Source organism: Siniperca chuatsi, linkage group LG2 (genome assembly GCF_020085105.1).
Source record: "Siniperca chuatsi isolate FFG_IHB_CAS linkage group LG2, ASM2008510v1, whole genome shotgun sequence".
NCBI lineage: Eukaryota > Metazoa > Chordata > Actinopteri > Centrarchiformes > Sinipercidae > Siniperca > Siniperca chuatsi.
Window position 1 is genome coordinate 27,823,021 of NC_058043.1, and position 22,876 is coordinate 27,845,896.

Consider the following 22,876-nt stretch of genomic DNA (forward strand, 5'->3'; position numbering starts at 1 on the left):
CATGTGCATTTTGGTTATGAGTGGATATTGTGCAACTTGCACATCTCACTCAGCATGTTATTTTACTACAAGTGAAATAATGTGTGTTTCTCCTCATGTTTCCCTAGAGGGCAGATGAAAGCTCATCAAAAACTCCACTGCTGCAGAGTACTGGGAGACATGCAGTACAGTATAACCCAGTGTAACATAGACCATTTGAAATCAAGATTATTCTTGTTGCCAAACACAAATAAAGAAGAAGGCTTGTTCCCATGGGCATTTTGATTGCACTCAAAAATCCAATAATACATGAATAACAACACTGAATAAAACCAGGGGAAGTATTCACTACGAGTCACATAAAAATATGTGAACATAAAAATGTTTAGGTAGAAACTGCAGCATACGGTGCAGTCTTGTAATATTTACAACACAACACTCATCAGTGACAGCAGGGAGCAGTCATCCTTCCCCACCTGGTATCATGTTAAATATTTTATTGACTCTAAAATCCAAGGGTGCAAAGACCAGCAACTGGATTTTCCTTTAAATATATAGTTTAATTCAACCTGAACCAAAATTATGCATTATTAAATATATATCTTTATTCAAAATAAAAATTAAACAAACAAACAAAGTGGAAACAGGCTTTTAAAGGCAGATAGTTACAGTGCAGGTAGCAAATAGTGTAACTGCAAGTGTTGGTCCTCAGAGGTAGTAGAGGTAGTAGTCTGGATACTTGTATGGTGAGAGACATTTGGATCTCCCCTCCTCTGTGGTGATGCATGACAGGTTTGGCAGGCAGGGGCAAGTATGGTGGAGTCTTTTCCCAAAGAAAGGAACCTGGAAGCAGACACCTTTAGTTTGAGATTCATTTCATTTTCATCAGGCATAATGGATGCAGTGGAAGGTTGTTTTTCGGGCCTCTTGTGTGAATTTTGAAGGCGAGGGTCTAGGTGCTTTGTAAGTGATCACACAAAAGCAAAATCACAACATTGGCAACCTCAATTTTAAAGTAGCAACAGGCCACAGTGTCAAGTAGACAGACGTTAACCAAATTTCATTTACAGAAAATCCTCTGCTCCATCATCTCTACCATGACACCACTGTATGGAGGCAAATCAATGATGTGTGACGCCTCACAGATGAGATGAGAGTACCTCTGTAGATGATCTCACCTTGTGGCTCATAGGGTGACAGTCGTCTCCTTCCTGTCCCATGGGTGTGCACATACGCAGGCTCCGGATCCACAAACTCACTGCACAACACATCCCTCCTCCACACTGAGAGTCCTTCTCACAGGCCTATACACGCACATGTGCATATACACAAACAACAACAACACACACACACACACACCAATGCACACAAGTTTAGATGCTGTGATTTAATTAAGCGTATTAATGACTTATGTAGACCAAGACTGATTAGTTTTATGGACATGTAGCTTTGGACCGACATTTAAATCTTAATGTAATAACAATTTCCAGCTAGTGATTAATGATGTGCTCTAGTTAAATAAAAGTCAGTTCCTTATTAATCTTATTAAAGTTTCTCATTATTAACTTTATTATTTTCTGTTAATATCAGCTTTATATTATGAGACCATTTCAGTTTCAGGTTTGAAATTTGTCACAAATAAAATGTGGTCAAAAGTTCACCGGTGTAACTGGTGCTATGTCTAATCAAAGGAGAGATGTAATAGGTAATTATAAAAAAATGTAGTGATATGTAATGTAATTAAACACAATCATGTAATAATTATTATATTAACAGGAAACGGCAGGTATAGTGTGGTAGTGAGCTGTTAGATCGGTGAGAAATGTGTTAGCAGCAGTGCAATACACACTGCAAACTAGTGTTACTTTAATAGTATATCATGCTAATGCTAATGGTAGTGTTATTACACCATTAGTCATATCATACCTCAACAAAACACTTCAGGATAGGTGGTGATTTATTGTTTTGAGTGTCTGAATGAGAAGCTGAGTGATAGCTCTCACTTCGGATGAGATGAGGGGAACACAATGAAGAGGAACAGAAGTGATTTCATGTGACAGACGTGGATGAAAATCACTTTCTGTTTTATGGCTGCATGCTCCTCTTTCTACTCACATCAGCAACGGTTGTTGTGACAGGGATGGGTGTTTTATTAGCAGGTTATGGCCATTATTTATGTTAATTGGAATTATGTAAATCCTGGCCTGGATAGGGAAATCATTCAAAGAATAAGTTTGCAACCTCACTGGTGGGTTGTTATAAATTGATATATACTTATGGACAAACTGATAGATATGCTGCACTTGTCATTTTACATTTTAATAGCCCTTGAGACTACGTGTGACATATCTGACATTTATTTTATTTCACACAAAAAATAATTTTTTGTCTTCTTCTTTGGTAAGTCTTCTACATATTTCTACATTATACTGTATAATGATTAATTTTCAGTACAAGATATTTTTACATTTTTCCAGCATTTAGCTATACATTTTAAGCACAGAAAAATACTTTACATAATTATTTGGAGAATAATTTGCCACAATTTTAAACTGGGGGGAAAAAATTACGATAAAAGGATGAATGTTACAAGCCTTTGGTCTAAGCATAAATAAGACACACTGTACAAGTCTTTTTCCTCCAGTGTCACTTTATATATGTATTTTATATGTATTTGTCCTTTACTGTAATGATCTTATTTGTTTCTGCTTCTTTTGTGTTGAAGAGTTTAATTTCATACCAAAGTATCCTCCATTTGAAGTGTTAAAAAATGACTGCATTCGTGATGGTATAACTAATGCTAAGTTTTTGCCAGTAAGGAAAATATTTAGCAGTGCACATCAGGCAACATTTTCTTTTATGAAAATAGCAGTTTGATAAGCAAGTACTTGTTCTGCATATTCCCATCACACCGAGAGCTTTCCAATGCCCCGTGAGGTATCCACTTGTTTGCTCCCACTTACCCCTGTGATGACTGCTGAAGATCCGTGGGACACCAACAACAGGGAGAAGAGAAGTAGGAAGAAGCACTTCATGATGAAGAGTCTTTGTGCTCCCGTGCCCTCCGGGACGAAAAGTAAGGATGCCGAGGCTGTCGGACTTTGCTGCATGTGCCTACGTGACAGACCGCAGAGACAAGTGGCCTCTAAACTCATGTGTTGAGGGCTGGCTGAGGTTTATAAACCCAGCCCGCCATTCAGAAACTCTGTGACTCACTCACACCAGCATCACCTCACCAGGGCTAGAAAGAAAAAAAAAACAAGACCAAGGTAAACTCTAACATGACAATGCCACTGCCTTTAATTTTTCTGTCAATGCTTCTTTCCTTTACGATGAAGTCACGTTTTCATTAAAAGCTTATTTTACGCTCAGATGTGCTAAAGATGGTCAGAATCAGTGCAGACAGATTCGGTGTGGCTTCCTGTTACACTCCTTTTTCCCTCCACACCTTTTCACACACCAAGGCCACAGTTTTTAACCTATCCTTTCAAACCCACTCTTAACAGTATTCACAATGAAAGCAGCTTTAATTCATGGATGTGAATTTCTGAGGCCACTGCACTTGTCATTACAGATAAACAACTGTATATCAGCCCATTATACTGTATAATGTTGATTCCAAGTCATTTCAACTTGACATACTTACCCTACCCTAACCCTTCAGTGTGGGTGAATGAATGCTCCAATTATAATAAATCTCAGGATGAGTGTGGTGATCTCTCTAGTGGCCTGATTCCAAAATAGCAGTGCTGAAACAATTAATTGACTGATTGACAGAAAATTATATTTAAACAAGTTTGATGAAAATTGAATTGATGAAGAACAGCAATTATTCAGAAAGAAATCAGCTTGGGCTACATATGAGATTCTGTATATGAAGGTTGATTACACTTGTGGTGCTAACTTGGGTAATGCTTCACTGTACACTAGTATTAGCGGTTACCTATCTTACTAACTCTATTATTTGTTTTAACCATGAGGTGACATTATGAATGTACTTTTCTCTCATATTTTTATTTAATTTTGTTTTGTTTCTGTGGACTATCTGTAATGTGATGTTTGAATGTTTTGTCTTGTTTGTCTTTTGTGTGGCCCCCAGGAAGAATAGTTGTTACTGCGGTAATAACTAATGGGGATCCTAAATAAATAATCAATTACTCTTTTAAGCAATCTACCAAGGAAAAGTTCAAACTTCTCAAATGTGATGATTTGCTCATTTTCTATGTCAGTATCATTGTCATCAAGTTGAAAATCTTTGCAGCCCTTGATAATAGTGTCTGATTTTTAATAGCTGTTTAACAGTTGTCACACTTCGAATTACAGAGATTCACTGTACAACTTTTCAAATAACCACATTTGCATGTTTTTCTCCAGTCAGATTCAATGTTAGGCGTTTTAAAGGTGATAAGTGGCAAAAGAAAAGTTCAAAACCTGACATGGAAAAACATTGCAAACAAATATGGATGGACTGAGTGAGCAACCTGTGGAGATCTCAGATCAGTGTAGTAAAGTCGCAAAGTACTGCCATCGCCTGAAGTCAGTGTGTTTCAGAACATTGACACCTCATGTGTTGCCGACTGACATGGCCTATCAACACTTCTGAGCTAAATCTGTCTTCATCACAGCATGGCAGTGACAGTGACAACTGAGTTACACAGGATGACAAGAATCTAGCATGCAACAGTGACCCATTAATGCCCTACTTCATCTCAACTATTAGATTAAACAATGGAAATCATGCAGGGCAAGGAAAGTTGGGGCATATTTAAGATCATCTGGAAGTTGGTTACATCTGTGTATAGCATAGTAGTTAATAGCAGCTTCACATTGTTCAGTTTTGACAAAAGGTACTGGTAAGCTGACTGCTTCCTAAACATCTAAGGGACCTACTCGGTTTATACTCTTCAAGCAGATCAGAAATGTATTTTGTCCCAAGGTTGCTAAGTGATTTATAAACTAACAACAGCACTTTCCACCTGTCCTGGATCTGGTTGGCCCAATCACAACTGTTTATCTAATATGGGGCGGGTTTGATACTATAAATTACAGTCACACGTCACACGTTTTGCTGCTCTGATTGGTTGTAGGTTTTTCCAATTGCGTCCAGAGGCATTTTGGTCTGCGCCCATTGATAACGACCCTTGGAAATCGAAAATGAACTTAGATGTTCCAGACTAATACGCATTTGCGAATTAGTCTGGCAATGCCAGGCTAAAACACAACGACTTCAGGGTTGTCTTTATTTAACTGAAGGAGATTTAACTGCATCCAGCTATTTACTTGCTCTAAGCACCGGCACAAAAGGACCGTATCATTTGGCACAAGAGCTAAGTAAATTTGGGTGTCATCTGCATAGCTATGATCAATCATGTTGTCTTGCATGATTTGGCCAGTGGGAGCATGCACAGTTTAAATAATAGAGGCCCAAGAGTCAAACCCTGGGGGACTTTACATATCATGCTGATCCACTCTGAATTATCATCACCAGTCGTAACAATATAGCCTCTGCCTTTGAGATATGAACCCACTTTTCTAATATGTCGAGAGGTATTTTATGGTCAACAGTATCAAAGGCTACTCTAGGGTTAAGCAGCACCAAAGTGATATTTAATCAGTATTCGGACAGATGTCATTTACAGTAACACCCTTATCAGTGCAGTCTTGGTGCTGTGATGTGGTCTGAATCCAGTCCAAAATGCATCCATCACTCAGAAGTATATTGATTTCACATGGGTTTTATTAACTGAGGGTTGAAATGAACAATATCCAGGTACAATAACAGCATGTCCTTGTCCATCTCAACGTGCTGCTTCTGTGGTGGCAGTAAAAGTAAACAAAACAGTATATATACACTGTATTACTTATTATCAAGGTAATACAATAAACTGGACTGCTTGTATAGACCAATCCCTGGACAGAGGCTTTTATTCTTTAAACACAGGAAGGAAACAAACATTTCAGAAAATGCAGGTGACGGAGAGGTCACAGCTACTGCACTCACAGCCATTGCAGAGAAGCATAATTTTCTGTCTTAGAAGAGCATTTGCACTGAGTTGTTTTACATGTTGTTCTGAAGTGAGGAGCATAGTTAAATCAAAGAACAGAGTAAACACAGAATAGGAGCCAAGGGCCTTAAAACTGAGAGACTATTTGAACAAAATGGATCCATCTGGTTTGAAGTGAAGCTGCATCAGTAAAATCAAATTTGGTTCACTGCCTCAAGTGATTGCTAGTTTTAAACTTTATGGCAACACTGAGGTTTTGCAACTTTTTTAACTGTTGCCAGCAGACAGAACTAATAATTATTTGCCTTTATGACATATGAATTGATTATTACTATTATTTTAGGTTTCTTTCTCTCATTTGCTTCTCTAATTACCCAACTTTGTTTAGAATATGATCTCCTAAATTAAAAAAGTAATTTATTACCAGAAACATTTTTATCATCCACATGCTCACTGCTTCCACATTCTTGTGTTTGCCAGGGAAATCATGAGGACAAAATCCACTTCTGAAAATTCAAACAACTGAAGCCTTAAAGTTGATTTCCACAGTGAATCATAGAATGATGGCACTTGTATGTAGTCTCCTGGAAGAATTCAGTGTATACATCTCTGCCTTGTCTTTTGCAGCTCTCATTATTGTACTGATAATGCCAAGTTACAGCTTAAGTAATGAGAGATATAGAGGGGGACAATCATTTGTTGAGGGGGTTGATGGAGGAGCGAGGGATTGAGGGGCACGAAGAAAAAAAGCATCAAGACGGGATTTTCTGGCAACCTGACAGACAGGCTTGACATCCTCGGCTCCTCAGTGTGCCAACAGAGATTAATGGCTCCCAGGATCCCCCTTTTGGCAGCGTGTTGTTTTTACACTAATGGTTATGATCTATTGAAGAAAGAGAGGCATGACATAGTGCTTACATCCTTGACAAAAGACATTTCCCTGGGCAGCTGACCCAGCAGAGTGCAGGAGGGCGCACAATGTCGTTTTCTGCAGGATTTACAGAGACATTTTGGATTCACAGACTGTAGTACAGCCAGAGCTGCCGTCATTCACTCATCTCATTTGCTCCACATCCATAAACATGTGAGGAACACATGCCACTAGATTATGGGGTTGTGGCAAACATTAGATTCTTTCTGCCAGGGCATGTCATCAGAGGATCAGCCCCTTGGATGACATAATGTTACTGCTGTTGCCGCATCACGCTCCCAGCAGGCCTCCAACCTTATTTTGCCGTACAACATGCCAGCATCCCTCTCTCGCACATAATCTGCTGTTTTTCTCTCTTCTTCTTCTCTTCATCTTTGTGGAAAATTAACATTCTATCAAAGCAGCTCAGAGGGCGCCTCACCTTGCTCCCCACTTTTTAGTCTTTCATACAGTAGCATACTGTAAGAGCATAAATATTGTCCTTGGCTGTTGAAATAACAGGACTGGATGTACAAAAACCGAAGGACACGAGAACAGCTGCCAATTATGTTTCTGGGGAAATCATTCTGAACCACTCGTTCAAGGTGGTGAAGTTTAATATTGATGCCATTTTGCGAGAAATTTTGCACATGGGAGGTTTGCTAAGTAGAATTTTGAAATAACAGTTTCATCTAATTTATCTCTAATCCTCTTGGATAATTTTAGATTAGATGCATAAAGGTTGTTCCCACATGTGGAGGAGGAGTGTCAACATTATAGACAAAGGGTTTCTGCTGGATTCCATTGCCTCTTGTTGATATGAGCATGATTTTGGTCCCATTGACATGTATTCATGACATCCACAAAATGGAATAAATTTTACATTGAGTACAACACCTGTCATTTGCTTTCCATCATATTTACTAAATGAAAATCACTGCTGTCTTCCATCACCACACAAGGTCATAGCTAATCCATTCTTGGAGATGTCCTTGCTTTCATGCCTTCCTTCCACAAAGGCTTTCTATCACAGCCTTCATCTATTCACACCTCGTACTTACGTGACAGTCTAAAAGTCATTTCCATTCTTTCTGTCAGAATAGTCCACACTTTTGCATCATCTACAATTCCATCACACCTTGATATATAAATAACTCCTTGCTTTGATTACAGAGACTTTTGCATGCTGTATTGGGAGTTGTTGGGGTTCTCACAGAGCAGCTTGTAAATCATCACATCATGTTCAGACATTATGCTAATTTACTGGAGCTCAAGATTAGCTTGGTTGTAACAGTGAGAGTCGAAACACAGCACAAAGAGAGTTAATTTTATAATCAGTGCTATCTAAGAAATGTAACATTGGTAGTGTAAATGAGCAAGAGAAAGGCAGCAATAGCTCCGATGGCCTCAAACAATGAGGATCCTGCTCTGAAATGTATATCTTAAAGTTTAAGTTGACTCTATTGGATTGGGTTGAACCATCCATTTGTAAACCCATCACTAAATTTGGTCATAAAGTCCTTCTTAAGTTCTTAGTAACTACTAGCTAGCGTCAAACTAGTGGTTTACTAAATCGGGTTGCAGCATTACAATTACAGAAATGTCTGAGCTAGTAAAGACTTTAGTAATGTGTAAATCGGTTGTTAGGAAACATCTGTAGCGCAGACTAATAAAAAGCAATCAGCTATGTAAAGCCCAAGTCATTGTAGCATAAAAAATGTACCATCTTTCCAGTTTCCATCATTATTCAACAGACACACTAGTGTCAAGTCAGATGTGTGGACCATATTTCATATTTCTTTTACTCTTCACTCTCTACGACGTTGGTTATTATTTAGTAAACCAGAATTACCAATTTTAATGCCTTTTACAAGTTTTGAGAAGTCTGAAGCCTTGTGCTTAACTATTATATATACATCTTGGCAAATGTGTGTAAAATATTGTCCCTTAATGGTGCAGTACTTATCACGTTGAAATTTTAATGTATTGACATGCATTTATGCAATATTTTATTTATATCTCAATGGCTTGTCATTCAAGATGACATACTGATTCTTGAAATTAATCGTATTTGTCATTGGTGATGGTTTGATCATCTTGTAAACTCATACAGCGATACTGATACAGTAAATCACAGTCACATTATATTGTAGCTTCAATAAGATGATGATAATGTGACGGCAGCATTGTGCTGATTCCCACTGATAGATCCCACAGTCTCATAACCATTTAAGTTCGAAGCAGTTAGATACATGACACACATATGATTAAACGTGGTTGGACATGAAAGTGTCACTAAATAGCCCACAGCGCAACATATCTTTATCAGCAGTTAGCCCTGTCCCAACAGTGACAGTTTGAAACTGAGCTTTGGTGCTTTCTGTGTGGCATGTCCTTAATTTCCTATATAAACATGGCTGCCTTCATCTGATGATAAGGGCATAAATATACAAACAAAAGCCTGAGAGAATGTAAGTATTTAAATTGGCAGATACATTATATATATCTTTACTCACATTCATATCCACCTATCTATTTACATGTTTGAGTGTCTACATATGATAAAGAAGAGGGCTGCTGTTGAGAGTACAAAGAATGATTTGCAGCTATTCAGTGTGCATAAAGCATCTGCTATTCAAAATTCAATGTGAGTCGGGTCTACAATATCTGTCTGTCTGGTTAATGTTTTTTTTCTTTGCAGAGGGAAACGTGTGCAAATAGCGCTGCCACGTTCCAGTGAGGTTTATAGTTGTCTTGATGTGTCAGCTGATTTGGTTCTTCAGCAAAAGACAGAAAATGCCAAACCAAACACATCTTTGTGCTAGTTTGATATAGGCATTTACTGTTAAAGAACTATGCTGAACTTTTGGGAGTTTGGTCACCTTCCCCAATATTCATGATGGAGTTCACTAATGATGAAGACATTGTTAGTGATGTAAACAAGTAAACAAGCCTGGCAGCTTTAGATGTCTCATTAAGTTAAAAAAGACTGCCAAGATACAGATATATGCTACAGATGCTCATTAACTCACAACAGCTACTTGACATGCTGTATTTTAAAGCCACTGGAGACACAGGGGTGTTTTTTGTGCCAATCCTCTCATCATATGTCGTGCGAGGGGACCAATGGGCCAAGCTCTCAAAAAGTTGAAGTAGTTTTTAATAGACATGATTTCAAAAAGGTTAAGATGGCAGAAATGCATGAGGCTATTGCTATTACGACTTTCACATTCTTGTTTTAATTCTCTGCCAGAATTTTCTCTTATTTTCTCCATAAAAGAGTGCCTTAATACCTATAATAGTTCAGCCTGTGTACAAGTATATGAGCTGATTTGTGCAATTTCAACCATGACTTCCTGTGCATGGCTAAAAGGATGGGGAACATGTCATATCTCTCACTTGAGGCATGCCAGAGAATGCTGGGGTCAGGTCCTTTGTAAGTTAACCCACAGGAGTTACTGAGACTGGTGGATACATGTTGTGTTTCTGTGCGCTGAGGCAAGATGCTAACATACAGTGGCATGGGAAGCTCGGATGGCTCCTGGGCCTGACACTTCATCACATGGGTTAGGTCATTTGAGGGCCTGAGTAAGTGGACTGTCATGGCGGATAAGTCCTGACCGTGATCGGAGCCGGGCCATGACATGATGTGTAAAGGATCCTACAGAGCTACAACATGTGGGTTGATTGATATTTATCAAGGGGATGACTATGAAAATTGTGCATTTTAGTGGCCTTGGGCTCTGTTTGTGTAAATAACAAATGCTGCATTATGTATAGTTCAGTAAAGGTGCGCCACACAAGCACAAAATAATTTCAAGGAATGAAACTGAAACAGGATAGGAAGAAAAATACAAATCAGTTCAAAGGTAGAAAAAGGTGGCACGCCACCAAAGCAGTCATGTCTGCAGAGCTTCATATGTTATTAAAATATATTTTATTAAAATATTATTGCTGACTCGTACTCTGGCCACCCCAAGGTGAGAGCTGTTCTGGAGCTTTCAATCAGACTAACTGAGTCAGGTTGAAAACTGTTGCATCTTATCTCACTCCTCAATGTATTCAAGAGTGTACATTCCCTGAAAACGTCACTTTGATAATGTTTGATAATGCTGTTTTATGAGTTGTTATTTGGCTGTCACATTTCAGAAGGGATTGATTATTGTAAATTATATTTATTGTCTAAAAGTTACAGTGGCACTGAGCTGTGTCCTCTTGATTATCTGATATTTCTTCAGCAGACACTGTGAAAAGAGCTGCTGGAAGTCTTTTGAAGGGCATCCGACCAATACATTATAATAGAGCTGTAATATAGAAATTGAAAAGTAACTAGCAATATTTTGAAAGGCTCCCTAAATGTGGGTATTCAAAATCTGATTAACTAATGTTTGCATGAATATTCATAATGGATGTGATGTTTTGGAGGGCGGTTAGCTTGCAACAAGTCTTTAGTTTGTTTCTTTCGTGATCATCATCGTTTTCACACTTGAACATTTTTGCATTGTTCAAATCACAATTTGTCAAAACTAAGTGAAAGAATAATTGTTGAAGAAAAACTTGTACTGAAGAGATGGTGCTCAATTGAATAAAGAAATTACTCGATGAACCTCAGTTGTCCTTACATGAATATATGGGTTTATTAAAAACATACAGTATCTGTCGACAGGGAATCATTGGGGCAGCATGTACACGATACACAGTGCACAGCCAACACAATACTTAGTTTACATCCGAAAGGTACAGAACGGCAGAACGGTGGTGGTTTATAGGTTACATCATCTATCATAAATCAGTAGAAAGATGAGACAAAGAAAGAGACTGTCTCCGTTCCAAGTTATCAGTATAAGAAGAACAGAGACTTCTGGGACGCTTCTGTCTTATGATAGGAACATCCAGTCCCCCATAATCCAAAACAACATAATCACAGGGCCTGAGGCCTCCTTTTTGTAACCATACTTCAAAGTGTCATAAATTCTATTACACCCATGAAGCCCTTAGTCACCCCCAGATTTCTCAATAATCAAATGCAGCGCGTTCATTAACGGGCTTTACTCTGTTTTTCCCTTTGCTGTAGAGAGTTTTACAAATTTTCTGGGGACGGTTCTTGTCACGACTTCATACAGATCTTAGTATTCATTCAGTTGTCTGCTCTGTTTTTCTCTGCCATCCACTAACACTCATAACCCCTTTCCCGCCATTCCCCTCACCTGACCTTCCCCACCCAGTTACTCCAGTTACCCACTTCTCATTTCTCTAATCTACCTGGCAGTATATATATACCTGTCCACTTCCACTCTGTCTTTGCCAGATTGTCAAGTATGCATCCGTCTAGCTCTCCAGCCCATGTTTTTGCCTGTACAATTCTGCCTGTCAACTTATTGCCTGACCCTCGGATTGATGATTCTCTGTCTTACCCCTGTCTGGATAGGTTTGCCTGTTATTGACGGTCTTGGTCCTAGTTTTCACCCATGCCTGCTTTTGACAAGTTTTATTTTACTCTGACTGTGTCGTGCTTTTGGGTTCAAACCTGCTGCTTTCTTCAACAGTGCAAGTAAACAAGCAAGGCAACGAAAAATGTGCCTACTGATGCCTTTGGCTCTCTGCGTTGGTCACGTGATCCTCGCCTTGTGGGTCGTAGCGGTCCATCAAGAGTCTCCCGCCCCACGCCATGTATTGGCATGGTCTGAGCTACTCATTTAGGAAGCCGTCACTATAAGCTAATGTCCATTCATATACATAGCAGCAACATTGTTTATTGCATTCAGTTTTTGTTGGTTAGAGATCACCTTTTGTAGTGCATTATTAATAAATTATCATTATGCAGCTGCAGGTTTCTGAACTTAATTACGTTGGGCACACGGGTGGCTGAGCTCTATATGCGGGAAGATCTGGATGATGTCACAGCTGACCTGTGCATTACTAATGAAGACTAATTGTGCCCAGGAGTTTCATGACCTTATTCAGTAACTAGCGAGCATATACACATGGCGCTATGCACATGGTATTCTCTGTAACAGCAGAAATAGGACTGCAGTCTCCATATGCTGGAACTTTGCAAGCTTGGGAAGACACATAATAAATGCTACAATAACACAGGACCACTGCAACCATCATTTAAGCCACAGAGCAATGACTTTGCATGTCCCACATCTTTTCCCAAAAAGTTTCAAGGCTTTTCTCCATTTGGACTGACAGAATCACATCAGCTTTGACTCCAGTAAAGAGGTTTTTACATTTAAAGAAAACAACCTTAACTAACCCCCAATAGAGTCTCTGAGGCACAGACTAACACAAAAACAACTTGTCAAGACTAAGTTTGCTGGAGCTGCAAAATTAGTGTAGGGAGTGTATTTGAAGATGCAGACCACGCACGAACAGAGCAGAAGTGCAGACGTGGGTCAGTCAGTTCCTTCCAAGGAGGCAATCGTGGCCTTAAATATCTGTTATCCTTCAGGAACATCGGGGTCCTAATCTGCCTCCCTTTCCTCTGTGGTTTTATCTTTTGAGGTTGAATGTTTAAAAAAGTAGTACATACAGGTTTGATACCTGAGGTGTCAGCTTTTGGATGTTCTGGAGCTCAGAACAGCACAGCACCAAGTTTCACCATAGCTGCTAAAAGACCTATTTCACACTGATTAAGTCATGTGTGGCTGTGCAAGCACTTGGGTAATTGTTTATTTATTTTAATTGATCAAGATAATTACATTTCGGGACGTGCCCTAGGCTGTCTCTGCCTAGCACACTCAGATGTGGTGGTTGCTGCTTGCTTGTCCCACTTCACCTCCAACCAGGCTCCATACAAGTGACGAGCACTAAATCCAAATGCAGGCTTCAGAACATTTCTTAGGAAAGCTATGGATGATGCTATGTTATGTCTATGTCTACATTATGTCTATGTTTTTCTACAGTTTGTAATCTCACTGCTACAATCTAATTTGGGACAGATTAGCTCTCAGGTGGGATCTAGTTTTCATGAATGACACATTTAGGCCACATTTGCACCTGGTATTAACATGGGACCTGTATCTCTATCTGTAGACATTATCTGGATAATGACATCCGATCCACGGGCCTTACACTCAGTATCAATAAGCTTTCCAATTATCTTGATTCTGCTGCATTTTGATTGGATCTCAATGTGTAAAATAGTAAGGCAAGGTCGAGTCAAGAAAAGCAATGCCATGAATGGATGTCATTCATTTTCAAATCACTTTTTGTGAGGGAAGACTTGCTAGCTACGGCTACTAGCTACTACGGCTACGGCTACGGCTACTACAAAAGCTACTTGTAGCTTTTGCCGGGCTTGCTTGAGCTAACAGTAGGAGGTGGAGTTATCTGACCTTTCAATTTGCTGGTCAGATTTTTTCTGAAGAATGTGTACACACAGTACTGACTGCATTTACACCTGGCTGAGATCTGATCGCAATGCGAGCCAGACCACCTCCATACGTGGGCTGTCCCATCCGATTGCACTCCGATCCCAGTGTGTTCTGACTACATTTACAACTTGCATGCAACGTGCAATTTTTCTAAGGATATCGAGATACAGATCTCATGTTAATGCCAGGTGTAAGTGGTGTCCTCCTAAGGCTATTTGGCAGTACAATGATGGATCTAAACTATTTTATGTCATTTTGGAATATGATGTGTATGTAGTTTTTGGGGGGGCATGTTTGCCTTTACAGCAGAGATAGCGGAGGTGGAAGAACTATTCAGATCATTTACTTAAGTAAAAGTACCATTACCATACCGTAAAAATACTCATTAGATTATTGTTACTCATGCATTAATGTTGAAGCAGCATTTTACTCTTGTAGGTGGTTGAGGTGGAGCTCACTTTTAACTATTTTATACAGGGCTGCAACTAATCATTATTTTTTTATTATGGATTAATCTGCTGGTGATTTTCTTGATCAGTCCATTTATCATTTGATTAGTAAAATGTAAGAAAATATTAAGAACTGTCCATCACAATTACACAGAGCTATAAGTGACACCTTCACAATGTCATGTTTTGTCCGACCAGCAGTCCACACCTCAAAATGATTCAGTTCAAAACAAGAAAAAGCAGATCGGCACATTTGAGAAGCTGAAACCATGAAATGTTTTACATTTGGGCATGAAAAATGACTTAAACAATTAATCAGTTAACAAAATAGTCGCTGGTGAATGTTTTGATAATTGACTAATCAACTAACTGATTAATCAACTAATCATTTAAGCTCAAATTTTACTACATACCACTGGGTAGGTCCATTTTGTGAAGTAACTTATACCTACAGCTGTCAGATTAATGTGGTGGAGTAAAAAGTAGATTATTTCCCTCTGAAATGCAGTGGAGTACTGTAGAAGTAGAAATGTCATGAAATGGAAATACTCAAGTAAAGTACAGATACCTCAATTTTTTTTAAGTACAGTACTTGAGTAAATGTACTTAGTTACATTTCACCACTGAGAGATAGATGGGAAATGTGGGAAGAGTGAAAGGGACATGACATTCAACAAAGGTCCCCAGCCAGAATCCAACAGGGGACACTGTGATTATACTGGATGGTCTGCGTCTTGGTAGGCCAGGATGCCCAAAAGGTATATACTGTGCATTAAAATGATGTTCCTCAAATTAATACAATTAAAGAGTTTTTTTTAATCAAATACATTTTCATGTATTTTTTGCCTCTCTGAGCCTTGGCACCCGTCCTCAGCTTGCTTACCCAAGACAACCGCTCCAGGGTAAGAGATGAACAGCAGAGTCCTGGATACCACCATGCTCCCCTCATTAAAGACAAGACCTGGCAAACCTTCCCTGATATACAGGAGGTGTCCTGTATATCGAGGAAGATTTCCCTCCTCCTTCTCTACCCTCCAGAGGGTTCATGGATGGAAAGTATGAAAGCTGTGACTGAGTGATATTTCAGTGACTGCGTGCTTCTTCTTTTTCATCTGGGTAAAGCCTGGGAGCCTTGATTTTTTTTGTTTTGTTTGTTTTTTGTTTTAATCTCGCTGTTGCATCTTGTAATGGAATCAGACCCCGACTACAAATTGTTTTTATCACTCCTCAAACACATTTGTTTGAGGAGGGTAAAAACATGATGCACGGCTATATCCTGAGAGGTTGTGCAGCATGTCGAACAACCTCAATGAGTAAACACACAGCGTCCGTGGGGAGAATTGGAACAGCAGTTACTGTGCATAAATATGCAGACTGGTCCATAGATAGCTTCACTGGGTGTTAATGAGCGCTGTTATTCATGTACAGAATTACAGCAGCTAGGTCTGGCTTCTTAATTACAAAGGGAACACCACACTTGACTGCACAGTCATTTGTGAAGGGAACGAAACAACACCACAGCATGAAGAAAAACTGCCTGTTCTGTGGTTTGATGAGCTACGTTTGACAATGAGGAGCTCTTCTAAGAACAGTTATCGCTAAAAAAATAATAATGAGGAATTCACTTATTTACAGGAGTTGATGGAGACCAAACCAAGGTTAAAAGGAGAGTTAATATTGGACTTAGTTTCGTCAAGGTGACAGAAACAGGACTCCAAATGAATGCTAATGTTACGTGTGCTGGTTGTGTAAGTAGGCTAACATGTTAATCGTAACAACTATTTAAAGGCCTTCACGCTCAAGGTACACCCACACAGGTGACTTCACTTATTTGGCTGATTAGACCTCTTTTCAGGACTGTGTGGGTGCAACCAGTCTGTGTTTGACTGACATCTCCCTCGCTCTCTTGTTAGCTTTGTTGCACCTGTTAGTGTGGGACAAATGACACGTTCATAATTCCCAGCATATCTCTGCCTACCATAAACCTTAGTCAGAATAGGGTTATGGCCCGTTTTTTTTGTCACTAGCTTTCTCATTTTTCATCATAGACACCACAAACCAACATTCATCTGGGCAACCATACTCCACCTCCAGTTTATAAAGAAAATCATGCAATATGACGAAATTCAATGATGACTTGTGTTTTTCTGCTAACATCCCATTCTATTTCCACTTATAATTTCCAATGGGACCATTAACAGTTATTTAGACTCAGTTTGGGCTTATTTATTATTTTTTTGAAGGTGGTGTTCAAATACATTGTGTTATTAGATTAATTCAGGTACATGGTTAAAATATTGTATTGTTTTTGTTGCTTAACATATAGAGATATGTATGAGGAGTAGAAATGGATTGGAAATGCAGAAATGTAGCAGATGAGACTATTTCTAACCACTTCTGTATAAGCCACGCCAGTTTGTATCTCTGCAGACGAGAGACTTTGAGAGGGCGTGGTAACTGTCAATCATTTTTTAATTTGGCCAATCAGTGTCTTACAATTCACTGTCAGTCAAAAACTAATTTCACCAATACGCCACCTGAACCAGTTGTCAATCACTTTTTAATTCAGCGAATCACTTCACAGTATTAATAGGGGGGAGGTACACAAATAACTCACCACTCTGAGCAGTGGTGAAAGTTACTGTGTTCTGTTATGATCAAAAGTTGCCTACTTCCACTTTAAAATGTTGATTAAAAACGTTGCTGTCTGTTGATACTTGAATCCTTTGACTAGAGCTGAAACCTTCGGATCTAAACATTGAGAAACGAGGTAAGTTTGTTTCTTTGTGTCGAACCTCTATGGATGTTTTTTGGCCTCTATTCAAATAGTAACACATTTTGCAATTGGCAATTCAATGTGCCAATTTGAAAATGCATTTTGAATTATTTTGAATAAAAATTTAAATATAAGCTCACGCAATTGCATTTCATATTGCCATGGTTTTCTGGTTTTCTTTATTCAAATGGCAATTCATTTTACAATTGGCAATTCAATGTGTCAGCGAAACAGCACCCCCAGTCTGTTGCATTTACATTTACTTGTCACCTTGCTGTTTTGGTGTCAAAATTCAAATGGAAATGACATCTGTCAGTCCTTCGCTTGAACCTCGCCAACACTGTTCTTCTTGATGGGGAAGTTGCTGTCTGCCTGAGATAAAATCCATATGTTCAACCTAGAGTTCAGACATTAGTTTATTTAACGGCGGGGTTTATACACACATCGTTGTGATTGCGACACACCCACCACACCGTTTTCAGATTGAACGTGCCCCAGATATCATTACAGCTTTTTGTGACAGAAACAGATATAGCTACAGATAGTAGCTTTGCGTTACCCCGCTAGTTCTGATCAAGCTACATAATACCCACATTTTACCCACCGTTTAATCTGTGAAATAATACTCCGCTTTTTTTGTCTCTGTGAATGAATCATACAAGGAATAAGTGTGAATTCACAGTGAGAGGTGTGAGTGTACTGGCTGTTTCAGACAGTGTGACTTCTGCAGCCCAGCATGTCTGAACTCGTAAGCTGCTCAAAATGCATTCTTTATCTCGGAAATAAATAATGTACTATTACTACATTGTTATTGTATAAGCCTTCATTATGTTTTCTGTAAAAAATTCGGTCTGTGTCTGAAATTGTACAAAATTTAGTAATCCCAAGTTTGTTATCTATAACATGCAGATTTGTAACTTCTGAAAACAAAATCTCAGTCTTGATACAAATCACAAGTGTAATAACTAAACTATTTATTTATTTATTATAATTAAATTTTTTTGGCATTTCTGCTTTTTTTTTAATTCAACAGCGACAATATATAAAGACAGGAAAGATGGGGGAGAGAGAGGAGATGACATGCAGTAATACACGCGGTAATAATACCTGGTACGCGCTCTATACGGTTTAGCTTAATTGCATTAAAATCTACCAGCATACTCTCCAAGAAAAAACTGTATTGCACATTAAAATAAAGCTTGTCACATAAAATGAACCAAACCGTGGATAATATATTTCAGTGTTTTGCTCAAACTTCAGTGCTGAGTCAAAAAGAAAATGCTGCATGTCTGACACAATTGAATCACAAAGTTAGAAAATATATTATTTTATTCAATCTATCACAAAAAGTAAAAGAAAAACTCTGGTTATATTGTGGTTATAAGGGGCATGCAATTATTCCCAGCTTCCCATTCAAACACATTTCCCTTTATTCCCCTAATATTTTTAGAAAGACAATTTCCGCCCTGTACAAGAGCATCACATATATTATGCAAGATGCTGTGGAATAGTACATTGCCTTTCACTTTTATCTTTGCAGACAATTTGATTATCCTTTCATTTTATTCTATTTCCGGGAAATCAGATTCTTCACTTTTTGCTCATTTGGGATGAGAGTGTCTTGTGAAAAAATATAAAATGTTTTTCACACCAACATTCTCATCTATAGACCCTTATTGTATGCCTGGATCTACCATAAGGGGGTCCTGGGTGGGCCCTTATTCATGCAAGGTGGACTATGGACTAGTTATTCTTTATTGAGATGGTCAAGCTGAAATACAGTATATAGTTTAATGTAGTGTAACAGTGAAGACTTCACAATCTGTTCACCATGAAGACACATTGTTCATTTGTGCCACAAGGTCAACATGTGAATATGTAAAGCTGCACATCACATCTCAAATCTTGTTGGTGTGGGGTGTGAATGTCAGCATGAAAATGAGGGATGTTGAGGATGAAGCCTGAATGGTCCTCAACTCACCAGAGGCCAGCACTCCTTGTTTTCATTTAAAAAACATGTAGTATCCCTAGGAATTATGTCCACATTATACAATTGCTTTTACCAAGTGCCTGTCAGGTGGTCAGTAGATCTCTCTATATCTTTCCGATGTTGGGATAGGGGAGACTGCATCTGACAATTTTTGACTAAACGGGCAAACAGATATTCATGCCCACTTCACAAAGTGATTGGCCAGGTATGCTGAGGTGAGAAAGTATGCAGGATTTGAACTTCGAAGTTCAAATTCCACCTATCTAAGATCTCTCTCAAGCTCTCTTTTTTTTCTATGTGTTCAAGCAAGCGCAGCACCATGAATGCCTTTGAAGAGAGACTGTCTGAACGATTTTCACATCTCCCCCCCTCTCTATGAGGACAGGCTTTTCACCCAGCGGCCATTCAGACCAGCTATAAAAGCTTTTGTCCAGGGGTACCCCCATGGCTTAAAGGTTAAGATGCCGACCACAAACCACAACATCCTTGATTGGAATCCAGCTGGGGACCTTTGTTGCACCTCTCTCTCCTTCATTTCCTGTCAGCTCTCCACTGTCTGTAATAAAGACATATAAGACTTCATGCAGGAGACTGGAGTTCACAGACCTGCAGTTTGTGTTTTTATTAACAGTAAGCACAATATTTCCCTAACCTTGTCATACACAGATATTGTAGAAAGGGAGAATTTTAAACACGTTGCCACTGAACGTAAAACAGCGTCGTCACTCATCATAATCCGGAGTTTTGCAGAATCGTCCAAAATCACCTCTGCCATCAAGCTTGCAAGTACAATGGTTGTGGTGTCTTGGTGGTACTTAAGTGTTTTTAAACAGTTTTAATGACTGTTACCTACTGACATCCTAAGATGAGACGTATGAATTTGGCATGAGCCTGAAAGAGAAGCACCTGGAAGCACCCAGCTCCAAACTCTTTAGCCACCTAAAGGTGGTGATTGAGGTAGTGCCAAAATTCCTGCAGGGCTTCTCCACCCCGCCCCTGCCTTACCAGACCCTCCCAGCAGCTCAGTGACATGGCTAACGGGTTGACAAATGCAGTTCTGAACAAGGTCTCCACCACTCTGCCTTCTATACTACTCATTTTAGTCACTTTGTCCCACACCATATGAGAAGGTTGTGTCTATCCAAACAAAGGTCAGAAAGAGGTACACACAACATGTCCTGGTGCGTTATTATTATATTTTGTGCAAAAATATGTCTTTAAAATGCTTGATTATGTTTTCACTAAACTCTGTAAATCTAATTTCATTTTTTAATGACTGGTCAATATAATTTATTGTTCTGAATAAAAAATCTTTATGAAGCCATTTCATCAAAGATTAATTAAGATTAATATCATGACATTATTTTTCAGCCATATCACCTATTTCTACTTTTTAGCTGTACTGAGCTAATAACATGAGCCTTGAACGTAATATGGGCTTGTTTGGGTTTTGTGCTTGTTCTATATTATATGAGGCTCATATTTGGCCAAATTAAATCGTCTGCCCATAATGTCTGTTGCCAACTGTTACACATGATGAAGATCAGTATATGTAGTGAGTCATCTGGATTAATATTGGCTATCAGCACAGGAATACAAAGCCATCTTACAGGTTTTTTAATATTGTTTATATTGAAATGTCCAGTGTCTACTACACACAGGATGGACTGTGACAGCAGCACAAGGGGGATCAAAGATGCTCTGAAGGCAAGCACTGTCCCTGTTTCTCACACTCACAATGACACGTGCAGCTTTGTGTGTAACACTGATATAAAAACTCAAAGATGGCTAAGCAAGCATGTATATGCCTACAGGGGAACAGCTGACTGCTTTGTCCTGATTCTATGATGGAGGCTGTGCAGATGTGCCAGTCTGACAATAAGGAATATGAATACGGACAGAAGAAGTTTAACAAAAGGGAAGTTGTGACAGTTATTTATATATTTGTGTCTGAGCTTAAAGGTTGAATTGCAGTTGATGCTTTTGGGCTTAAAATGGGATGAATCAGAATAGCACTATATCGTTCCTGACAGACTTCCCTGGATCTGACGTGGCAGGACATCACACACACACACACACACACACACACACACACACACACACACTCCTCTCTGCTGCTAAGGTGATGCGACACTTGGAAACATTTCAAACCAAAGCCTTCACTCTGTCACTTTGCTTAATACATGAAAAAAAGGGTTTAGAAATCTCAAGGGTAAACAGTTTTTCTTTTCTTCAGCAATGCTAAATATAAACACCTCTGCCTATAATGTTAAAACCATCTAACTTAGTGTCATTTATGGAAAGTAGTAGTAAATGAATAGGAATTTGGTACACTTTTAAAAACTTTTTTACACATTTGAGGCTATGTTAGTGTCATTGCAAACCTATCTGTTTATGTAATAGCTATAGTAATAGATATAACTATTATATCAAGAGAATAAAAAAGCCAGCCTAACGTTTATTACATTAACGAAAAAGTTAGGATAATTCAGGATAACAGTTATTATCACATTAATGGCTTTTATGCAAAAAAGAAGTTACATTAAAGGAAAAGGTGGTGATATTCTATATTGTCAGCAAATCCAATGAAAAGACCAAAACTAACCAAATGCCCTTTGTCAAAAGTCTTTTTTTATTTCATTTTTGCCAGTTGCTAGTTAGTGTGGAAAAAACGGACACTGACGTTAGCACATAATAGCTATCTTAACTTAATAGTCCGAACAACAATAACCCATAAAATGACAGTTCTGTATATTTAAACAAAATAAACAACGACCGATAGCCATAGTCCTTACAACCTTAACTAATGAGTTGTCACCGGATAGATTGTTAAAATTAGAAAAATAACAGCGACAGTCCCTGAGGAGCTACATTAGCATTAGTGACAGTTGCGTCCAGTTACCTAAAGTTATAGTTCCCTCAAACAATTTAACGTTTTAACAAAGATGCATATCAGAGGGGATTTGGAAGTGGGCCAGGGTCCGACATAACCGATGGCCTGGGGCCAGTACAAGTTTATGCAGGGCAAGTTGATTGTGCCGGACTGGTCCGCTTATAAAAAGATGGTTGCTCATCTTTAAGAACAGAGTGGACGTGGGATCCCAGTATATTGCCAATAAGGCATGTCGAAGGTAAATTAAAATTAGAATCAGAAATACTTTATTGATTCCCCGAGGGGAAACTCTTTTGTTACAGCAGCTCACTATCACGTCAGTGCACACAGGAATAGAAGTACTAAGCAAAAAATATAATACACTATAACTACGGCAACAGGCAGCATGCACATTGGCGCATGCGCACTAAATTAAAGTTCAGAACTACTGTAAATCTGCTCATTATAATGTTTAGACCCAAAACGTGACTGTTATTGAGGGTGTCATCTCATATA

At 38.8% G+C, this 22,876-nt stretch overlaps 1 protein-coding gene across 2 annotated transcripts in view; it reads right to left on the reverse strand.

Annotated features, from left to right (window-relative positions):
* Positions 1 to 629: 629 nt before the first annotated feature.
* The window catches only part of prok2 (prokineticin 2), a 34,702-nt gene continuing 12,455 nt past the window's right edge, over positions 630 to 22,876 (reverse strand). Inside the window, exons 2-4 of one of the 2 annotated variants that reach the window (XM_044175952.1) lie at positions 2,943 to 3,220; positions 1,158 to 1,283; positions 630 to 822 (exon numbers count right to left, since the gene is read on the reverse strand). In XM_044175952.1, coding sequence (XP_044031887.1) covers positions 688 to 822; positions 1,158 to 1,283; positions 2,943 to 3,134 — 453 coding nt within the window. In that variant the 5' untranslated portion in view covers positions 3,135 to 3,220 and the 3' untranslated portion in view covers positions 630 to 687. Of the gene's footprint in view, positions 823 to 1,157; positions 1,284 to 2,942; positions 3,289 to 22,876 lie in introns of those variants that run through there. The other variant, XM_044175943.1, reaches the window with a different exon arrangement.